The sequence below is a fragment of the Platalea leucorodia genome (assembly GCF_965183815.1).
Source record: "Platalea leucorodia genome assembly, chromosome: 5".
Classification (NCBI taxonomy): Eukaryota; Metazoa; Chordata; class Aves; order Pelecaniformes; family Threskiornithidae; genus Platalea; species Platalea leucorodia.
Window position 1 is genome coordinate 84,868,961 of NC_138827.1, and position 14,414 is coordinate 84,883,374.

General features: G+C 66.7%; 2 protein-coding genes across 4 annotated transcripts; one reads left to right on the forward strand and one right to left on the reverse strand.

Moving 5' to 3' along the window:
- The first annotated feature begins 1,670 nt into the window (after positions 1-1,670).
- On the forward strand, positions 1,671-4,999 carry LOC309590897 (C-X-C chemokine receptor type 1-like). Of its 3 annotated transcripts, none has more exons than XM_082312470.1 (2): positions 1,671-1,893; positions 3,647-4,999. In XM_082312470.1, exon 2 carries the CDS (start codon positions 3,652-3,654, stop codon positions 4,723-4,725), a length of 1,074 nt encoding a protein of 357 aa, XP_082168596.1. In that variant the 5' UTR covers positions 1,671-1,893; positions 3,647-3,651; the 3' UTR covers positions 4,726-4,999. The 3 variants fall into 3 exon arrangements, with proteins under 3 accessions (XP_082168596.1, XP_082168597.1, XP_082168598.1); XM_082312471.1 differs by having other exon boundaries at positions 1,671-1,877; XM_082312472.1 differs by having other exon boundaries at positions 1,682-1,710.
- Positions 5,000-6,268: 1,269 nt separating this feature from the next.
- Positions 6,269-14,348, reverse strand: RUFY4 (RUN and FYVE domain containing 4; the record flags this gene model as incomplete). The annotated part of the gene is made up of 13 exons (XM_082311478.1): positions 6,269-6,371; positions 6,440-6,571; positions 6,798-6,944; positions 7,584-7,690; positions 7,765-8,893; positions 9,573-9,716; positions 9,864-9,970; positions 10,256-10,381; positions 10,711-10,817; positions 11,193-11,247; positions 12,244-12,349; positions 13,219-13,366; positions 14,336-14,348. 13 exons carry the CDS (start codon positions 14,346-14,348, stop codon positions 6,269-6,271), a joined length of 2,424 nt encoding a protein of 807 aa, XP_082167604.1.
- Positions 14,349-14,414: the final 66 nt, after the last annotated feature.

Consider the following 14,414-nt stretch of genomic DNA (forward strand, 5'->3'; position numbering starts at 1 on the left):
TCCGGCCCCAGCCGCGGCGGAGCCGGCAGGCGGCGGCGCAAGCGCGCCCGCCCCTCCGCGTGACTTCACGGGACGCCCCGCCCACCTGCCCCGGGGGGGGGCGCCGGGGGAGGGGGCAAATTGGGGGAGCACGCGAAGAGGGGTGCCCTGGGGGGCTGGGGGTGCCCCAGGGCAGGCGGGCCCCAAAAGTGTGGGGGTGCCCCTGGGGTATGGGGTGCACCTGGGGTAAGGGGGTCCCCAAAAGTGTGGGGGTGCCCCAGGGGGCTGGGGGTGCCCCAGGGCAGGGGGTCCCCCCGGTGGGAGGATCCAGGGGCATGGGGTGCACCTGGGGTGACGGGGTCCCCAAAAGTGTGGGGGTGCACCTGGGGTATGAGGGACTCAAAAGTGTGGGGGTGCCCCCAGGGGTATGGGGTGCACCTGGGGTAAGGGGGTCCCCAAAAGTGTGGGGGTGCCCAGGGAAGAGGGGTACCGCAGGCAGATGTGTGTGTGCCCCAGAGAATGGGGGTCTGCACGAGAATGGGGTGCTCGAGGGAGACAGGGGTGCCCACAGGGAAAAGAGGTGTCCTGCAGGTTGGATGAACCCAGGGTTACGGGACCCCAAAAGCCTGGGGGGGCTCCCAGGGAACAGGAGTGACCCAGGGTGACGAGAGGATGCCCCAAAGGAATTGGGGTCCCCAAAAGCATGGGAGCACCCCAGGGAATGGGGACACCCTAGGGGGACTGTGAGGATGCCCTGGAGCTGGGGGGGTTGCCCAAAACTTTGGGGGTGCCCCAGAAGAGCATGGGGGTGTCCCCATGGAACAGGAGTGTTCTTGGAGCTGTGGTGATGCGCCGGGGGTATGACGGTGCCCAGAGCTGTACGGGTGCCCCCAGGGAACAGAGGTATCCCAAAAGTGTGGGGTACCCCTAAAACCGACAGGCACCCAAAAGCTATGGGGATGGGTGTGCACCAAGGGTTTGGGGTGCCCCAGAGGGTGCCCAGGGGTGCGGGCTTCCCCCAAAGGCAATAGGGGTGCTCAGGGGAGTAGGGGTGCCCCAGGGTTACAGGGGTGCCAGGGGCTGGAGGGAGCTGGTGCGGGGGCACGGCTCTGCCTGGAGGCATGGCTTGGCTCGGCTCGGCACAGCCAGGGTAGGAGGGACACAGGGCTCTGCTCTGGGGGGTCCCCCGCTGCACCCCCCAACAGAGGCAAGCCAGCCCCGCAGTGCCCCTGTGCCAAACTCCGGCGCCAACTCCTCCTCTGTCAATGGGGAAACTGAGGCACAGAGCCCTGCCCTGCCTTCACCCACCAGCCTGCCTGCTGAACCCCCTCACGGCCCCAGGGGGCCTCCGCTCTCCCGGGGGGGCTGCAGCACCCGGGTGGGTCTCGAAGGGGAGCCCCCCATCCACTGGGGGCCAGGGGACAAGGTGGGGACCCTCGGCTGGGGACCCCCAGGGTGCATCACTGCAGGGGGGCGATGCATCCCTGGCTGCGCCCCAGTGTCACCCGCTGCCGGGTGGCCTGGGACACCTCGGGGCAGGAGGGTGGCGGGGGGCTGTGGGCTTCCCCCCAGCCAGGGGAAGCTGTCCTGGGGGGCCAGGGAAGGGTCCCTTCTGACTGCCACTTCCCCTTCACACTGGTGAAGGTTTTGCAACCTCGCTTCCTCCCCGGGCGGCATAAAGCGGGCAGCAGAGGGAAGGGGCGCCGGGAGGCGGCACAGCGGAGGGCACAGGTGAGGGACCCTCGGGCTGGCCTGGCGGGACCCCCGGGCCTGGCACTGCCCCGCATCCCACCAACCTCCGTGCTGAAGCCCTTTTGGGGTGACGCCTGGATTCGTCCCCGTGTTCCCCAGTGAGGACTGGCTTGGGACTGGGAGAAGACCTCAGAGTTGGGGGGACGGTGAGGGCAGCGAGCGGTGAGTCCCCAGGGTGACCGGGGCTTTCCTCGGGCTTTGCCAGCCCCCCAACACCCAGCTGAGCCCCCTCATATGTGGAGTGGGCTGGGGGCCGGGGTGGGCTGCTCGGGCTGCCCCAGGGGCTGCCTGGTGCCGGGGGGAGCGGGAGGTGTGGGTGGGGGCACCCAGGGCTGTGCTCGGTGTTCATCTGGGGTGCAAACCCCCCTGGGTGCCTGCGGGCGGAAAAGCCCCCGCTCCCGTTTCATCCCACAGCGATGAGCTGGGAGGACGCTTCCCCATGGTGTGTCCCTCCTTCTGCCCCGAGGGGACCCCCAGGGCCACCCCGGTGTCCACCAGCCCTTCCAGGGTCGGGAGGGGAAATGGGATGCTGCTTATTCTCCCAGCTGGGCTGGGGGATAACTGGTCCCAGAGGAACGGCTGTGATTTCGGAGTGGGGAAGCAGAAAGAAGCAGCCAAAAATAGACTGAGGGGAAGCACTGGTGTCCAGCTCTGCCCTGTGCCCGTGGTGGCCCCACGCAGAGGGACCTTCCCCCATCGGCACCAGCAATGTCCCCAGCTGTGGTCCTTTGGGATGCCAGGGCATCGCTGCAGGAGCGGGGCTGGCAGAGCCAGGGAGGGATTTTTCTGGACAGGGGCACTGTCCCAGCTGCAGCAGGGAATCCCTGCCAGGCAGAAGGGGAAAGTTGCTCCCAGGGAGGGTTTGGGTTCAAACAGGGCCAGCTTGGGGCCGGAGACCCCCCAGCACCGTGGCGTCTCAGCACCCGCAAGCAGCCCTGGCATGGCCAAGTCCTGGAGGGGCTCAGGGGCTTGGAAACGGGGCAGAGGGGTGAAACTGGAGTGAAATGAGAGTCCTGATCCATACTGGGAGAAGGCTGAAACCCGATGGTCTTTGGGGAGGCAGGGACAGAACAGGGTGTCCTGCACGTGAGGAGGCAGGAAGAGCGGCTGTCAGCTGTGATTTCCCCATTGCGGTCGGGCGCAGGGCACACGGGGATGCCCGGCAGCGCCCGGCTGAGCAACAGGAAAACGAGAGACGTGAAATATTTCCAAAGCCACCTGCAAAGGGTGACACATCTTTCCGTCCGGGGGGTGAAACCACTCACACAGGGACAGGACTGGGGTGGGGGAAGAAGGGCGTGAAACCACCTTCAGACCTTCTTGAGTGCTGCCTGCCCTGGGCATTGTGACCGCAGCCTCGCCGCTGGCTGGGGTGGCAGGAGGGGCAGCTCCAGCAGCGATGCTTGAGGGGATGGAGAGGCTGGAGGGATTCAGAGGTGCTCGAAGGACTTTGGAGGGGCCAGAGGGGCCCTGAGATGCCCAAAGAGCTCAGAGGCTTTTGAGGGACCCACACAAACTAAGGGGAACCAGGGATGCTGGAGGGGCCAGGTGTCTCCTGGAGGGGTGTGATGCTGCATTGATGGGGGAGCCCCCCAAACCTGAGAAGAGGTGGCTGGTCTGTGGGGGAACCCCTTCCTCCATGGAGGACAGGGAAGGGACAGGGTTGGGGTGAAGTGGAGCAGACCGAGGGGTGCTGGGGGTGTTGTACAAGGGGATCTATGAGGGATGGTGTCCACCTGCAGCACTGCCCATTACCTGGCACAGCATGGATACAGTGGAGCGACAGAGGGGGGCTGCCCACTGGCTGGGAGGGGACCTGGGGGGCGATGGAGATGCCAAGGGGACCCAGAGATGCTGTCACGCCTGGCCCACACCAGCCTCCCACCCCACACTCATGCTGCTTTGTGCTCCACAGGCAAAATGGAGTCCTTCTCCTTCAATGGGGATTTATCCAACATCTTCACCCTCTACAACTACTCCTATGACTACACGGCCATGCCCGACACTGCTATCTCCTCTGCCCCGTGCCGGCCCGACGGCTCTGTCCTCAACAAGTACCTGGTGGTGGTGATCTACTGCCTTGTCTTCATCCTCAGTGTGGTGGGGAACGGGCTGGTGGTGCTGGTGGTGACCTCCAACCACACCAACCGCTCTGTCACCGACGTCTACCTGCTCAACCTGGCTGTGGCCGACCTGCTCTTCGCCCTCAGCCTGCCGCTCTGGGCTGCCTACCGAGCCCACGAGTGGGTCTTCGGCACTGTGATGTGCAAAGCCATCTCCGTGCTGCAGGAGGCCAACTTCTACAGCGGCATCCTGCTGCTGGCCTGCATCAGCGTGGACCGCTACCTGGCCATCGTCTACGCCACCCGGGCCGCCACCGAGAAGAGGCACTGGGTGAAGTTTGTCTGCTTGGGCATCTGGGTCTTCTCCGTGCTGCTCTCCCTGCCCGTGCTGCTCTTCCGTGAGGCTTTCCCCTCACCCAGCAACGGCACTGTGTGCTACGAGCGCATCGGCGGCGAGGACACGGCCAAGTGGCGGGTTGTGCTGCGGATCCTGCCGCAGACCTTCGGCTTCGCCCTGCCCCTCCTGGTGATGCTCTTCTGCTACGGCGTCACCATCCACACCCTCCTGCAGACCAAGAACTCCCAGAAGCAGCGGGCCATGAAGGTCATCTTCGCCGTAGTGCTTGTCTTCCTCATTTGCTGGCTGCCCTACAACATCACGTTGGTGAGCGACACCCTCATGAGGACACGGGCCATCGCCGAGACCTGCGAGAGGAGGAACCGCATCGACACAGCCCTCTCTGTCACGCAGGTCCTGGGCTTTGCCCACAGCTGCATCAACCCCATCATCTACGCCTTCATCGGGCAGAAGTTTCGCAACAGCTTTCTCAAGATCCTGGCGCAGCACGGGCTCATCAGCAAGGATGCCGTGGCCCGCTACGGCCACGCCTCCTACACCTCCACCTCTGGCAACACCTCCACCACCCTCTGAGCCCTGCTGGGACCCAACCCTCGCATTTCCCAGCAGGTCCCGGCACCCCACGCACCCCAGCATCCTTGCCCAGCCCCCTGGGATGTGGGCGGTGATACCACGGGGATGGGCAGGGCCAACACTGGATGCTGGACCCCGGCTGGAAGGGGGTTTGTGTGGTGAGGGGGTAGGACCCCATTGCCAGGGGAGCAATGCCAAGCACCGTGCACCCTCCTTGCTCTTTGGGGCAGAGCCCGTGACTTTGGGGACTCCATGACTCCACTGCGGGGATGGTGTTCATGGCCGATGGCCGTCCAGCAATAAAGCAGTTGGTGGGTTTGTCACCCGGGTCTGGCTCCTCTTTGCCAGGGGGAGGAAGATGGCGGGATGGGGCCAGGGCACATCTCTGGGGACGTTGGATCCTGGGCTCCCCACCTCAGTGCCAACGCGGCAGTGCCAGCTGAACCTGGCGAGGTGTGGGTAACCCCGCTTCCAGGCCAGGGAAGGGCTGTTGCCCAAGAGGCTGTTGCAAAGGGTTCGGCATCCTGTGCGTCCCCAGAGGGGACCCAAACCTGAGTCTCACTCCCTGCAGCCGCCCAGCCGGGTCCTGGCACTTCCCTGGCACGGGGGTCTCTGTGCGGCGTCTGTCTCACCTGGGGACAAAGCCACCCCCTTCCCGACCCTGATGCGAGCCCCAGTGGAGCAAATCACTGCAAGATCCCTGAGCAGCCCCTCGCTGACACCAAGCCAGCCCTGTGACCTCTGCCCGAAGTGTGCCAGCACCCACCGCACCCCCTGCCCCCCCCTGGCGCTGCGGTGCCAGGACATCGTTTTGCAAAGGGCAGGGAACCTGTCCCTTGCACAACCGCAACGTTTCCGCCCCGGCTTGGGCAACTGGGGCTGGCACCGGAGTGGGGCAGAGGGGCTGAAGAGGGGGCTGTGACCCTGCTGGGCTCCCTCCGGCCACCCTGTGTGCCAGGCATCAGGGTGCCTGCCGCAGCGTGCCCAAGCATCTTTCCGTGGGGGTCCTGTACTGCTCCTCCAGCCCCCCCTGCATGCAGGCAGGGAGCCCTGGGGACTCGGGGCTGGGCAGGGTCAGCCCATCACCTTTGCATCTGGGAAACCTCTTGCCCAAGCGGTTCCTTGCAGCCTGGCAGGAAGCCGGGGCTGTTGGCCAAGAGCCGTCTCCCCTGCCTGCTGCTGCCTCCCCACTACGGGACACGGCAGACGGTGGCTCAGCCTGGCTGCAGCTGGCACACCCCTTATGGGGACAGTTCCCCCCAGGAGGGCTCAGACACACCCATACCGGCATCCCCCCACACCGCAGCCAGCCTGGGGGTCAATCCGGCAACAACCGATAGATGACACAGGAGCCACAGGGGTAGCAGGAGCCAGTTGTTTTCCTCTCCGTGGACCAGCCACAAGAAAGACACGTCTCAAACCCAAAATGTCAAGCAGCAGGACCTGCCTGCAGGCCCCGGACACCTGGGTCCTCAGTAAGTCCAAGAGGAGGCAGCCAGGGCAGGGGGTGTCCCAGGGGCGGTGCCAGGGCTGTGGTCCCAGCTCACGTAGCCTGCGGGTGCCTTTGCTGGTAGCAAAGCAGGCAGCAGCGACCCTGCTTGCCGACGTCCACGGAGCACGCATGGCACACCTTGCCCTGGCACAACCTGCCAAGAGAGTGGGCAGTGAGAGCCGTGCCACCCCGGTGCCACCCCCAGTGCCCCCCATAGCCCACCTGCAGCTGTACCGCCGGGAGAGGAGGCGGAAATCCTTGCGGCAGCGGGCGCACAGCCCTGCATCACGGGGCGCCGGGCTGGGCATCGGGGTGTCGATGCCCTCTGTCTTCTGCCACAGGGCATCCTTCTCCCTGTGGGAGGGGACAGGTCAGCCCTGGCAGGAGCGTGCCCGGTGGCAGGGGTCCAGGAGCATGCCCTGGCACCCCAGACCCAAGGTGGGCACCCAAGTCTTCCCTTGGGTCTCCCGAGGTGGTGAGCAGGATTTGCCTGGGCTCTGGTGCCCTCCTCTGGGCAAAAGGGTTTGGGCCCCCTCACCCATGCGTGGCCCCACACTGGTGGGGTCCCCGGGGCTCTCACCGCAGCAGCTCCAGCAGCCGCCCCTTCATGTCGCGGATGAGCTCCTGCTGCCGCGCCTGCTCGGCGCCGCGTGTGGCCTCCCGCTCCAGGGCCTCCCGCTGCGCCCGCTGCAGCGCCGATGCCCAGCGGTCGCCGTCCTGCCGGGCCCTGGTGCGGGGCAGTGGGGAGATGGTCCCCCTCTCCCTCAGCTGGCTGTCTCTCCCTCCATCCCTCCATCCCTCCCTATCTGCTGCCCATCCAGCCCGAAGCAGGCTCCCCATCCCCACAGCCACCTTGCCACCTGCCGGGCCAGCCACCCATCTATTTCCCAGCTGTTCATCCCTCCTTCCCTACACCCGTCCCTCTGTCCTTCTGCCCACCCACCCGTCCATCTACTCACCCCAAATTCATCCCTCTGTTCCTCCATCCACTTGTCCCAAATTCATCCCTCCATCCCTCTGTGTGCCTGCCCATCAACTTATTCACCCCAAATTCATCCCTCCATCCACCCATCCATCCCTCTATTCATCCCAAATTCAACTCTCCACTGACCCCTCCATCCCTCCATCCATCTACTCGCCCCAAATTCATTCTTCCACACCTTTGCCCACCCACCCCTCCACCTACCTATCAGTCCCCAGATTGATGCCTCCCTCCAGCCCTCCCTCCCCAAATCCTTCCCTCCTTCCCCCTGCCCATCCCCAGGTGCTGCTCCCCTGGGTCCAAGTGGGGCACCATGGGGTGGCCCAGGGGAAACCCTGCATTGGTGGGATGGGGGATGATGGGAGCAGGGGGTCCCTGCCCAACCTGCCAAGCTGCTCCTGCAGCCGCGCCACCTCCTGCCGCTGGGCCTGGAGCTGCTGCCAGCTCTGCCGGGCCTCCTCCCGCGCCGTGGTGGCCAGGGTGGCCAGGTGCTGTGGGAGAGCGGGGACTCAGCCCTGGCCCCCAACCCCCTGCCCCACCAAGGTCCCCTTGGGCTTGCCCGTACCATGGCCATGCCAGCGGCCGTGCTGGGCTCCCCCTCCACCTGGGGGTCCAGCAGGGGCTCCTGGGGGCCGCGGGCAAGCTCCAGCGCCCGCTGCAGCACCTCCTCCACGGCGGCCACCTCATCTGGGGCACTGGCATCCTCCAGTGTGTCCGTCTGTCCTGCCACTGCCAGCGCCGCCTGGCAGTCCCGCAGGCGCGAGGCCAGCCCTGCCGCCTCTGCCAGCGCCCCGGCCAGCTGGGCGCCCCGCTCCTCCGCCACCTGCCGCCAGCCCCGTGCCTCCTCCTGCGCCTGTGCCAGCGCCCCTGGGCCCCCCGCTGCCACCGCCGCCGCCAGCGCCCGCTCCAGGAAGGCGTTGGTCTCCCGCAGCGCCTCGGCCTCGTGTGCCCGCAGCCGGGCCTGCCGGGCGCTGCCCTCCTCCCGCCGCCGGTGCCGCCGCTCCTCCCGCGCCAGCCGGGCCGCCAGCGCCCGCAATGCCGCCTCCTGCTGCCCCAGCTCGGCCCGCAGCTGGGACACCAGTGCCCGCAGGGATGCCTCCGTCCCACCCGGCTGCCTGGGCACTGGTGGCGAGGAGCCCGGCATGCACCCTGTGCTGGGCGGCGGGGATGTGCCGGGCTCCCCGTCACCATTGGGCTGGGGTGCTTTGCCAGCACTGTGTCCATCCTCCAGCTCCTCCACATCCACGTCCTCCATCTCCTTCTCATCCTCCTCCAATTCCTCTTCATCCTCCTCTTTCATGCCCTTCTCCACCTCCACATCCTCCTCCACATCGACCTCCACATCGACCTCCACATCCTCCACGTCCTTCTCTTCCTTCTCCTCCTCCTCCTCCTCCTCCTCCTCCTCCTCCTCCTCCTCCTCCTCCTCCTCCTCCTCCTCCTCCTTTTTCTCCTCCTCCTCCTCCATCTCCTCTTCCACATCCTTCTTTACCTCCATGTCCTCCTCTTCTGCCTCTACACCCCCTGCCTGTGGGGCAGCCAAGGCAGGTGGGCATGGGCGGGCTGGCACTCCGTGGCGTGCCGTGGTGGGACGGGCAATGCCATTGGGCCATCCATGTGCCCCGGTATCGCCTGTCTGCAGGGCTGTCTTTGCCGGGCTGCTCCTGGCCACCGGGCTGGGCCGTACCAGTGTCCTAGAGGGGACACAGGGCTCAGGGCCACTAGGTCACCCCCAGGGTGAGCCAGGCACTGCCACTCTCCTGCAGGGCTCCCTGGGCACGGTCAGCCTTTGGGGATGGAGAGGGCAGCAGGGCTGGTGGCACCTGGTGACAGGGGACCAGGGAGGCTAGTGCCATCAGCCCAAACACCCGCAGAGCAGGTGGCACCATGGCGGTGGCAGGGGGGGAATTGGGGGCTGCGTGTGTGCTTGTGGCAGCGCGTGCACGTGAGCGTGAGCACAGAGCAGGCGTGAATGTGCTGGAGTGGCTGCATCCACAAGTGCCCCCCTGCAAGCGTGCCTGGGGGCAAGGGTGTGCATGCACATACGTGTGTCCCCGTGTCTCAGATGTGACAGGATCACGGTGTTGCAGCAGACCCGTGCCTGAGCATATGCTTGGCAGAGGACGGCGGTGTGTGTTTGTGCACACATGTGTGGGATGTTTGCGGGCGTGGGCACGGCGTGCGTGCCGGCACGGGTGTCTGTGCCAGCCTGGGGCCATGTACAGCTGGCACAGCTGGAGCACCACGTGGGGTCCAGGGTGGCAGGGGGTGCCTGTGTGCTGCTCTGCGATGCTGAGCCCCAGGTGCCCCTGATGCCCCTGGCACCCCCAACTCCCCCAATGCCCCCGGTGCCCCCCGCGTCCCCAGGCTCACTCGGAGAACATGGGCCAGGCGATGTCTAGGTCAGCCCTGTGCAGGGCCAGGTGGAAGGTGACACCGTCCAGCTCGTAGAGGCAGCCCAGGATCTCTGCCCGGCGCTGGGGGCTCAGGAAGGGGCTGCGGGCATAGTACCACTCACTGCAACCACAAAACGGGCTCATGAACCCCTCCGTGCCCCGGGCAGGCACCCGCGCCTGCAGCACCCTTACCCACCGCGTGCTGCAGGGTGGTGGCCGTGCCCCACCACCACGGCGAGCATCCCCTCCCCATGTCCCCCACTCTCACCGGAGGATCTCGGGGTCGAGGAGGCAGAGCTGCAGGGACTCTGCCAGCTGCCGGTGCACCAGGCAGTACCGCAGGAAGGCTCGGCCCCTGCCCACAGGGGTCTTCAGCTGCGGGGAGAGGGGGTTATCCAGCCCTGCCACACCAGTCTGCCCCCTCCCTGGCCTCCCTCCCAGCCCATGCAGGGAGGAAGGGGGTCCCCAGGGTCAGGGCTGGGGTGCAGCGGGGACCCCAGAGGGGAGAAAATCCTTTATAACGCCGGTAGGCAAATCCTTGGTGCCCAGGTGAGTGTGTGCCTGTGCACAGTGCATGTGGACCCGCAAACAAACACAAGCACAAGCACACACATGTGTGCGTGCACGAGCCCCCGGGGTGCCCTGCCAGCCCGTACCCACCTTGTCCAGGGAGGTGACAAAGCGAACGGCCTCATGCTCCTGCCGGCGTCGCGCCAGGCCCTGGCACAAGAAGTCCCAATAGTCCTTGCGCTGCCCGAAGAAGCTCCTCTTCTCCTTGAGGTCGAACTGGCAGAGACACAAACTTGGGCTTGCTCGTCTGGGGGTCTCCCCTGTCCCCTCAGCCTGTCCCCGTGGGGCCGGGATCCAGCCAGCTCCCCCAGCAGGGTGGATCCTGGTGTCCCCTGGTTGTCCCCTCTTCGCTCGCTCCGTGCCTCAGTTTCCCTTTTGCAGCATGTGCAATTACACATGTGGACATGGGTGAGCCTGGTCCATGTACTTGCATGGCTGGGGTCATCCCACTGCCTGAAACGGCTGATGTGGGGTCCTGTCCACTCTCAGCTGCACCCCAGGGGAAACTGAGGCAGGGAGCGGCTGGGATGGAGGAGTGGTGGTACCTGGAGGAGAAATTCCAGCTGGGCACAGAGGCTGTGCAGCTCCCGGCTCCCATCTGTCACTGGCAGGTTCTGCTCCCGGTAGTCGCGGTTCAGCTCGGCCACAGTCTCTGTGGGACGGCAGGGCTGAGCTGGCACAGCCCTGCCCGGGCAGCGGGCACCCTGCCCCATCCCACCCCGCCTCCCAGCTCCTGGCCCCGGGGATTTCTGCCAGTGGGTGAAAGAGGAACCTGCCCTGGGATGAAAAAGGGGAGCAGGGGGAGCGAGGGGCACAGGTACCCGCTGGGTACTGCTGGTCCCCTGGGGCTGGTGGCAAGGATGGGAGCTGGCAGCAGTGGCAGCATTGGCACTGGGATGCTCTGGAGCACCCCGGCAGTGACACCCCCCACTGCCCACGGGCTGGGTGTGAGAAAGGACCCGGCATGGCCAGGGCGAGATGTGCCATGCGGGGGACATGCTGGCAGGGGACAGGCTGGCACACTTACTCTGCAGGTCCTTGATGATGCGGTTGAGTTCCCCGTCCCCCGCCATGGCTGTCCCCTGGGGGTCTGCAAAGGCAGGGGCAGCATTGAGAGGTGCCAGGCTGGCACTCGCCTGGCACCCCCAAAGTCTCTGCCCCAAGGAGAGGGTCTGCTTCCCCAGCTGCACCCCAGAGCTGCCTGCTGCTAAGGTAAGAGGGGGTGGGTTCAGGCACCCCCTTTCCCTGCCCATGTCCCCCCACTACATGGGGTACGTGGTAGGCAGAGGTGCCCCATCCCGTACCCCCTTAGTTGTCCATGTGCACTGTCCCCAAATGACCCCAGGCTCTGCCCCCATGCCATGCCCAGCCTCTGTACCCATTCCTTGGGGGGCTCCTGGGGCTGAGCACCCCCATCCCAGTGTGTCCCTGGCCTCGTCCCTGTCCCCATCCCCCAGGACTCAGGATGTGGGTTTGGCATGGGGGAAGCGCTGCCTTTGCTTTTGCTCTCGCTTCCCTCGCTCACACCGCGAACAGCGCGGGGGGCTCACAAGGGGGCAGGGAAGCGGGGCACACAGCCCCCGACATGCAGCCCCCCAAACTGAGCTCCCCCCCGGGCAGAGCCCCCTGGCACAGCATGCTGCCTGCAGGGCTGATGTGGGGTTTGGGGGTGTTGGGGGTCTGGAGGGCACAGTGCAGTGGGGATGTTTTGGGGGGGTGGCGGGCAGCAGCCTGGGGACAAGGCGAGGAACAGTGCCCATGGAGATGGCAGGTCCTGGACTTGTCACCGTGGGTGGTGGCTGGACACAGGGCTGGGGGAGCACATGCATGTGCATGGGGGTGCACACGGCAGGGTGTGTGCACGCTCACAGAAGCGTGTGTGCACAAGCGTGCCCAAGTGTGAGCGAGTGCCCTGTGCTCCATGCTGCAGCAGGGTGGCACGGCAGGCAGGGCAGGACATGGGACTCTGGACGCTTGAGTTCCCATCCCGGAGCCCTTGGGTGACCTTGAACAAGCTGCCTTCCTGCCCTCCCACCCTGCCTGTGCCTTAGTTTCCCCTGGGCAGAAGAACCCCTTACCTGTGGCCGGGGAGCTGTGGGGTGCCCTGAGGCGCTTGCTGGGTGTTGGGGGGACGCTGGCGTGTCCCCGTGCCTGCACTGCGCCCGTCTGCTTCTCCTTTTGTACCTTGGCCAGGAGGAAGTGTGGGAGGTCGGGGGGGGCTGCAAGAGCCAGCCCCTGCCCACCCCGCACCACATCAGGCACCGCGGCTTGGCCCCCCGGCACCCGGCTCCCTGCTTTGGGGGATGCCAGTTTTGGGGAGGGGGTCAGCGAGGCTGGTCCCCCTGTGCAGCCCCTGCTGAGGGGGGGAAGGACAGTGCCAGGACAAGGGGGGAACCTGATGCCCTACCATGGGAATGGGGCTTGGGAATGCTTCGAGGACCCCCCCCCTGCAGTTTTTGGGGAAGGGGTCCGGGACCCACACCCAGCCAGCAGCAGCCAACAGCACCCCTGGGGTGGCAGCAGCCCCTGGCACAGCCCCCCCTCCCCCCATGTACAACAGCCCCCAGGGGTAACAGCCCCCGGGCACAGAGAGCCCCCCCCAGGAGCCGCAGCCCACCTCAGCAAGGCCCACAGCCCCCCCGGGCATCTGCCCCGCCCACAGCCCCCCCGGGCATCTGCCCCCCCCCCCCCCAGGGGCTGTGCCCAGAGCCGGGGTGCAAACTCTTCCTGGGGCACCCTGGGCAAGGCCCCCCCCTTTGCTATCTGTGCCTGGGAGGCCCCCAGCCCGGCAGCGCCCCTTGGCCACCATGCCCGTCCCCCTTTGCCGTGCCAGTCCTGCCCTGTGGGCTCCTTCTGGGGTGGGGGCTAAATCCCCCGGGGGGGGGCCGGGGGCGATCCCGGCTCACCCCCCCCCCCCCCCCCAGTGCCAGGCATGGGGACCCGCTGCCATCCCGCTCCCCACCACCATCCAGCCCGCAGATGCCCCCAGGGGTGCCCAGCTGCCCCCACATCCCCCCTGCCGAGTCCTCCCTCGCAGCACCCGCTGCCCCTACCTGTGCCACCCGGGGGGGGGCCCTGGGGGGCACCCGCCACCCCCAGGACAGGCCTCGGCTCGGCACCAAAGCGAAAGTAGGAAGTGATGCTGAGCGGGAGCCTGGGCCTCCCCGCACCCTCCTGGCTCCCGCGGTGGGGGGTGTTGGGCTATGGGGTGCCCCCAGGCAGCCGAGGGGCATGGGGGAGTTGGTGGCGGTGCTCAGGGTGACCCCCAGCCTCCCCAGCACCCCCTTGCCCCATTCCACCCTGCAGTGGGTGGCCCTGTGGGCATGGAGCACAGCACCCCGCATAGGATGAGGGGGACAGATGGGGTGTTGAGGGGGCGGTGGAGCATCACCGCGCTGTGCCAGGAGGGATGCATATGCGTGTGCATGCGTGTGCATGTGTGTGTGTGATTGCACGCGTGTGCAGGCCGTGTGTGCATGCCTATAGGGCTGTGCGTGTAGGTGCAAGCCATATGTGTGTGGCAGGCGTGGGTGCGGGGCCAGAGGACACCCGTGTACGCGTGCACACACGTGTGCGTGCTCACAGTTGCACCCCGTGTCAGGCACCCCACAGGCAGGACCCTGACACCCATGGGGGGGCCATGCCCCTGCCCTGGCAGCAGAGTCCCCGGTCCCTGCCCCAGCCAAGGGCGCGGGAAGGGGTGCCGGGGGGGCCAAGTCAGGGGGGAGAAGACGCCTGCCCAACCTTGGCGCGGGTGCAATTCAATTAACGAGGCCTGGCCCTCGTTCAGTGCAGCCAATAAAGCTAATGGCCCCGCACAGGCCTGGCGCTGCTCGGCGGGGGGGTCTGGGGTGCGGGGGCCATCTGCTAATTAAATGCGGGTGGGGGACGGTGGAGCCAGCGCTGATGTCACCTCCCTGGTGCTCGGGGTGGGGGGACTGTACCCTGGCACCCCCTGCCCGCCAGCCCCAGGGTGCCAGGCAGGGCTCTGGGGGACAGCCATGAAGTGTGTGGTACCCCCCCCCCCCAACCCCCCTGCCCCCTGCGCCCCTCCCTGGCACTGCTGCTCGTTAGGAGCCTTCCCAGGGCAAATGCAATTAGTGCCCAGGCCTGGCATGGCCACTGCCCACGCTTGGCACTGGCAGATGCCCCACAGGGACTGGTCCTTGCCTGGCATCACCATGGCATCGCAGTGGCATCTGGGGGTGCTGCCGCCAGTCCCCCTTGGCACCACCCTGATGGGTGCAGA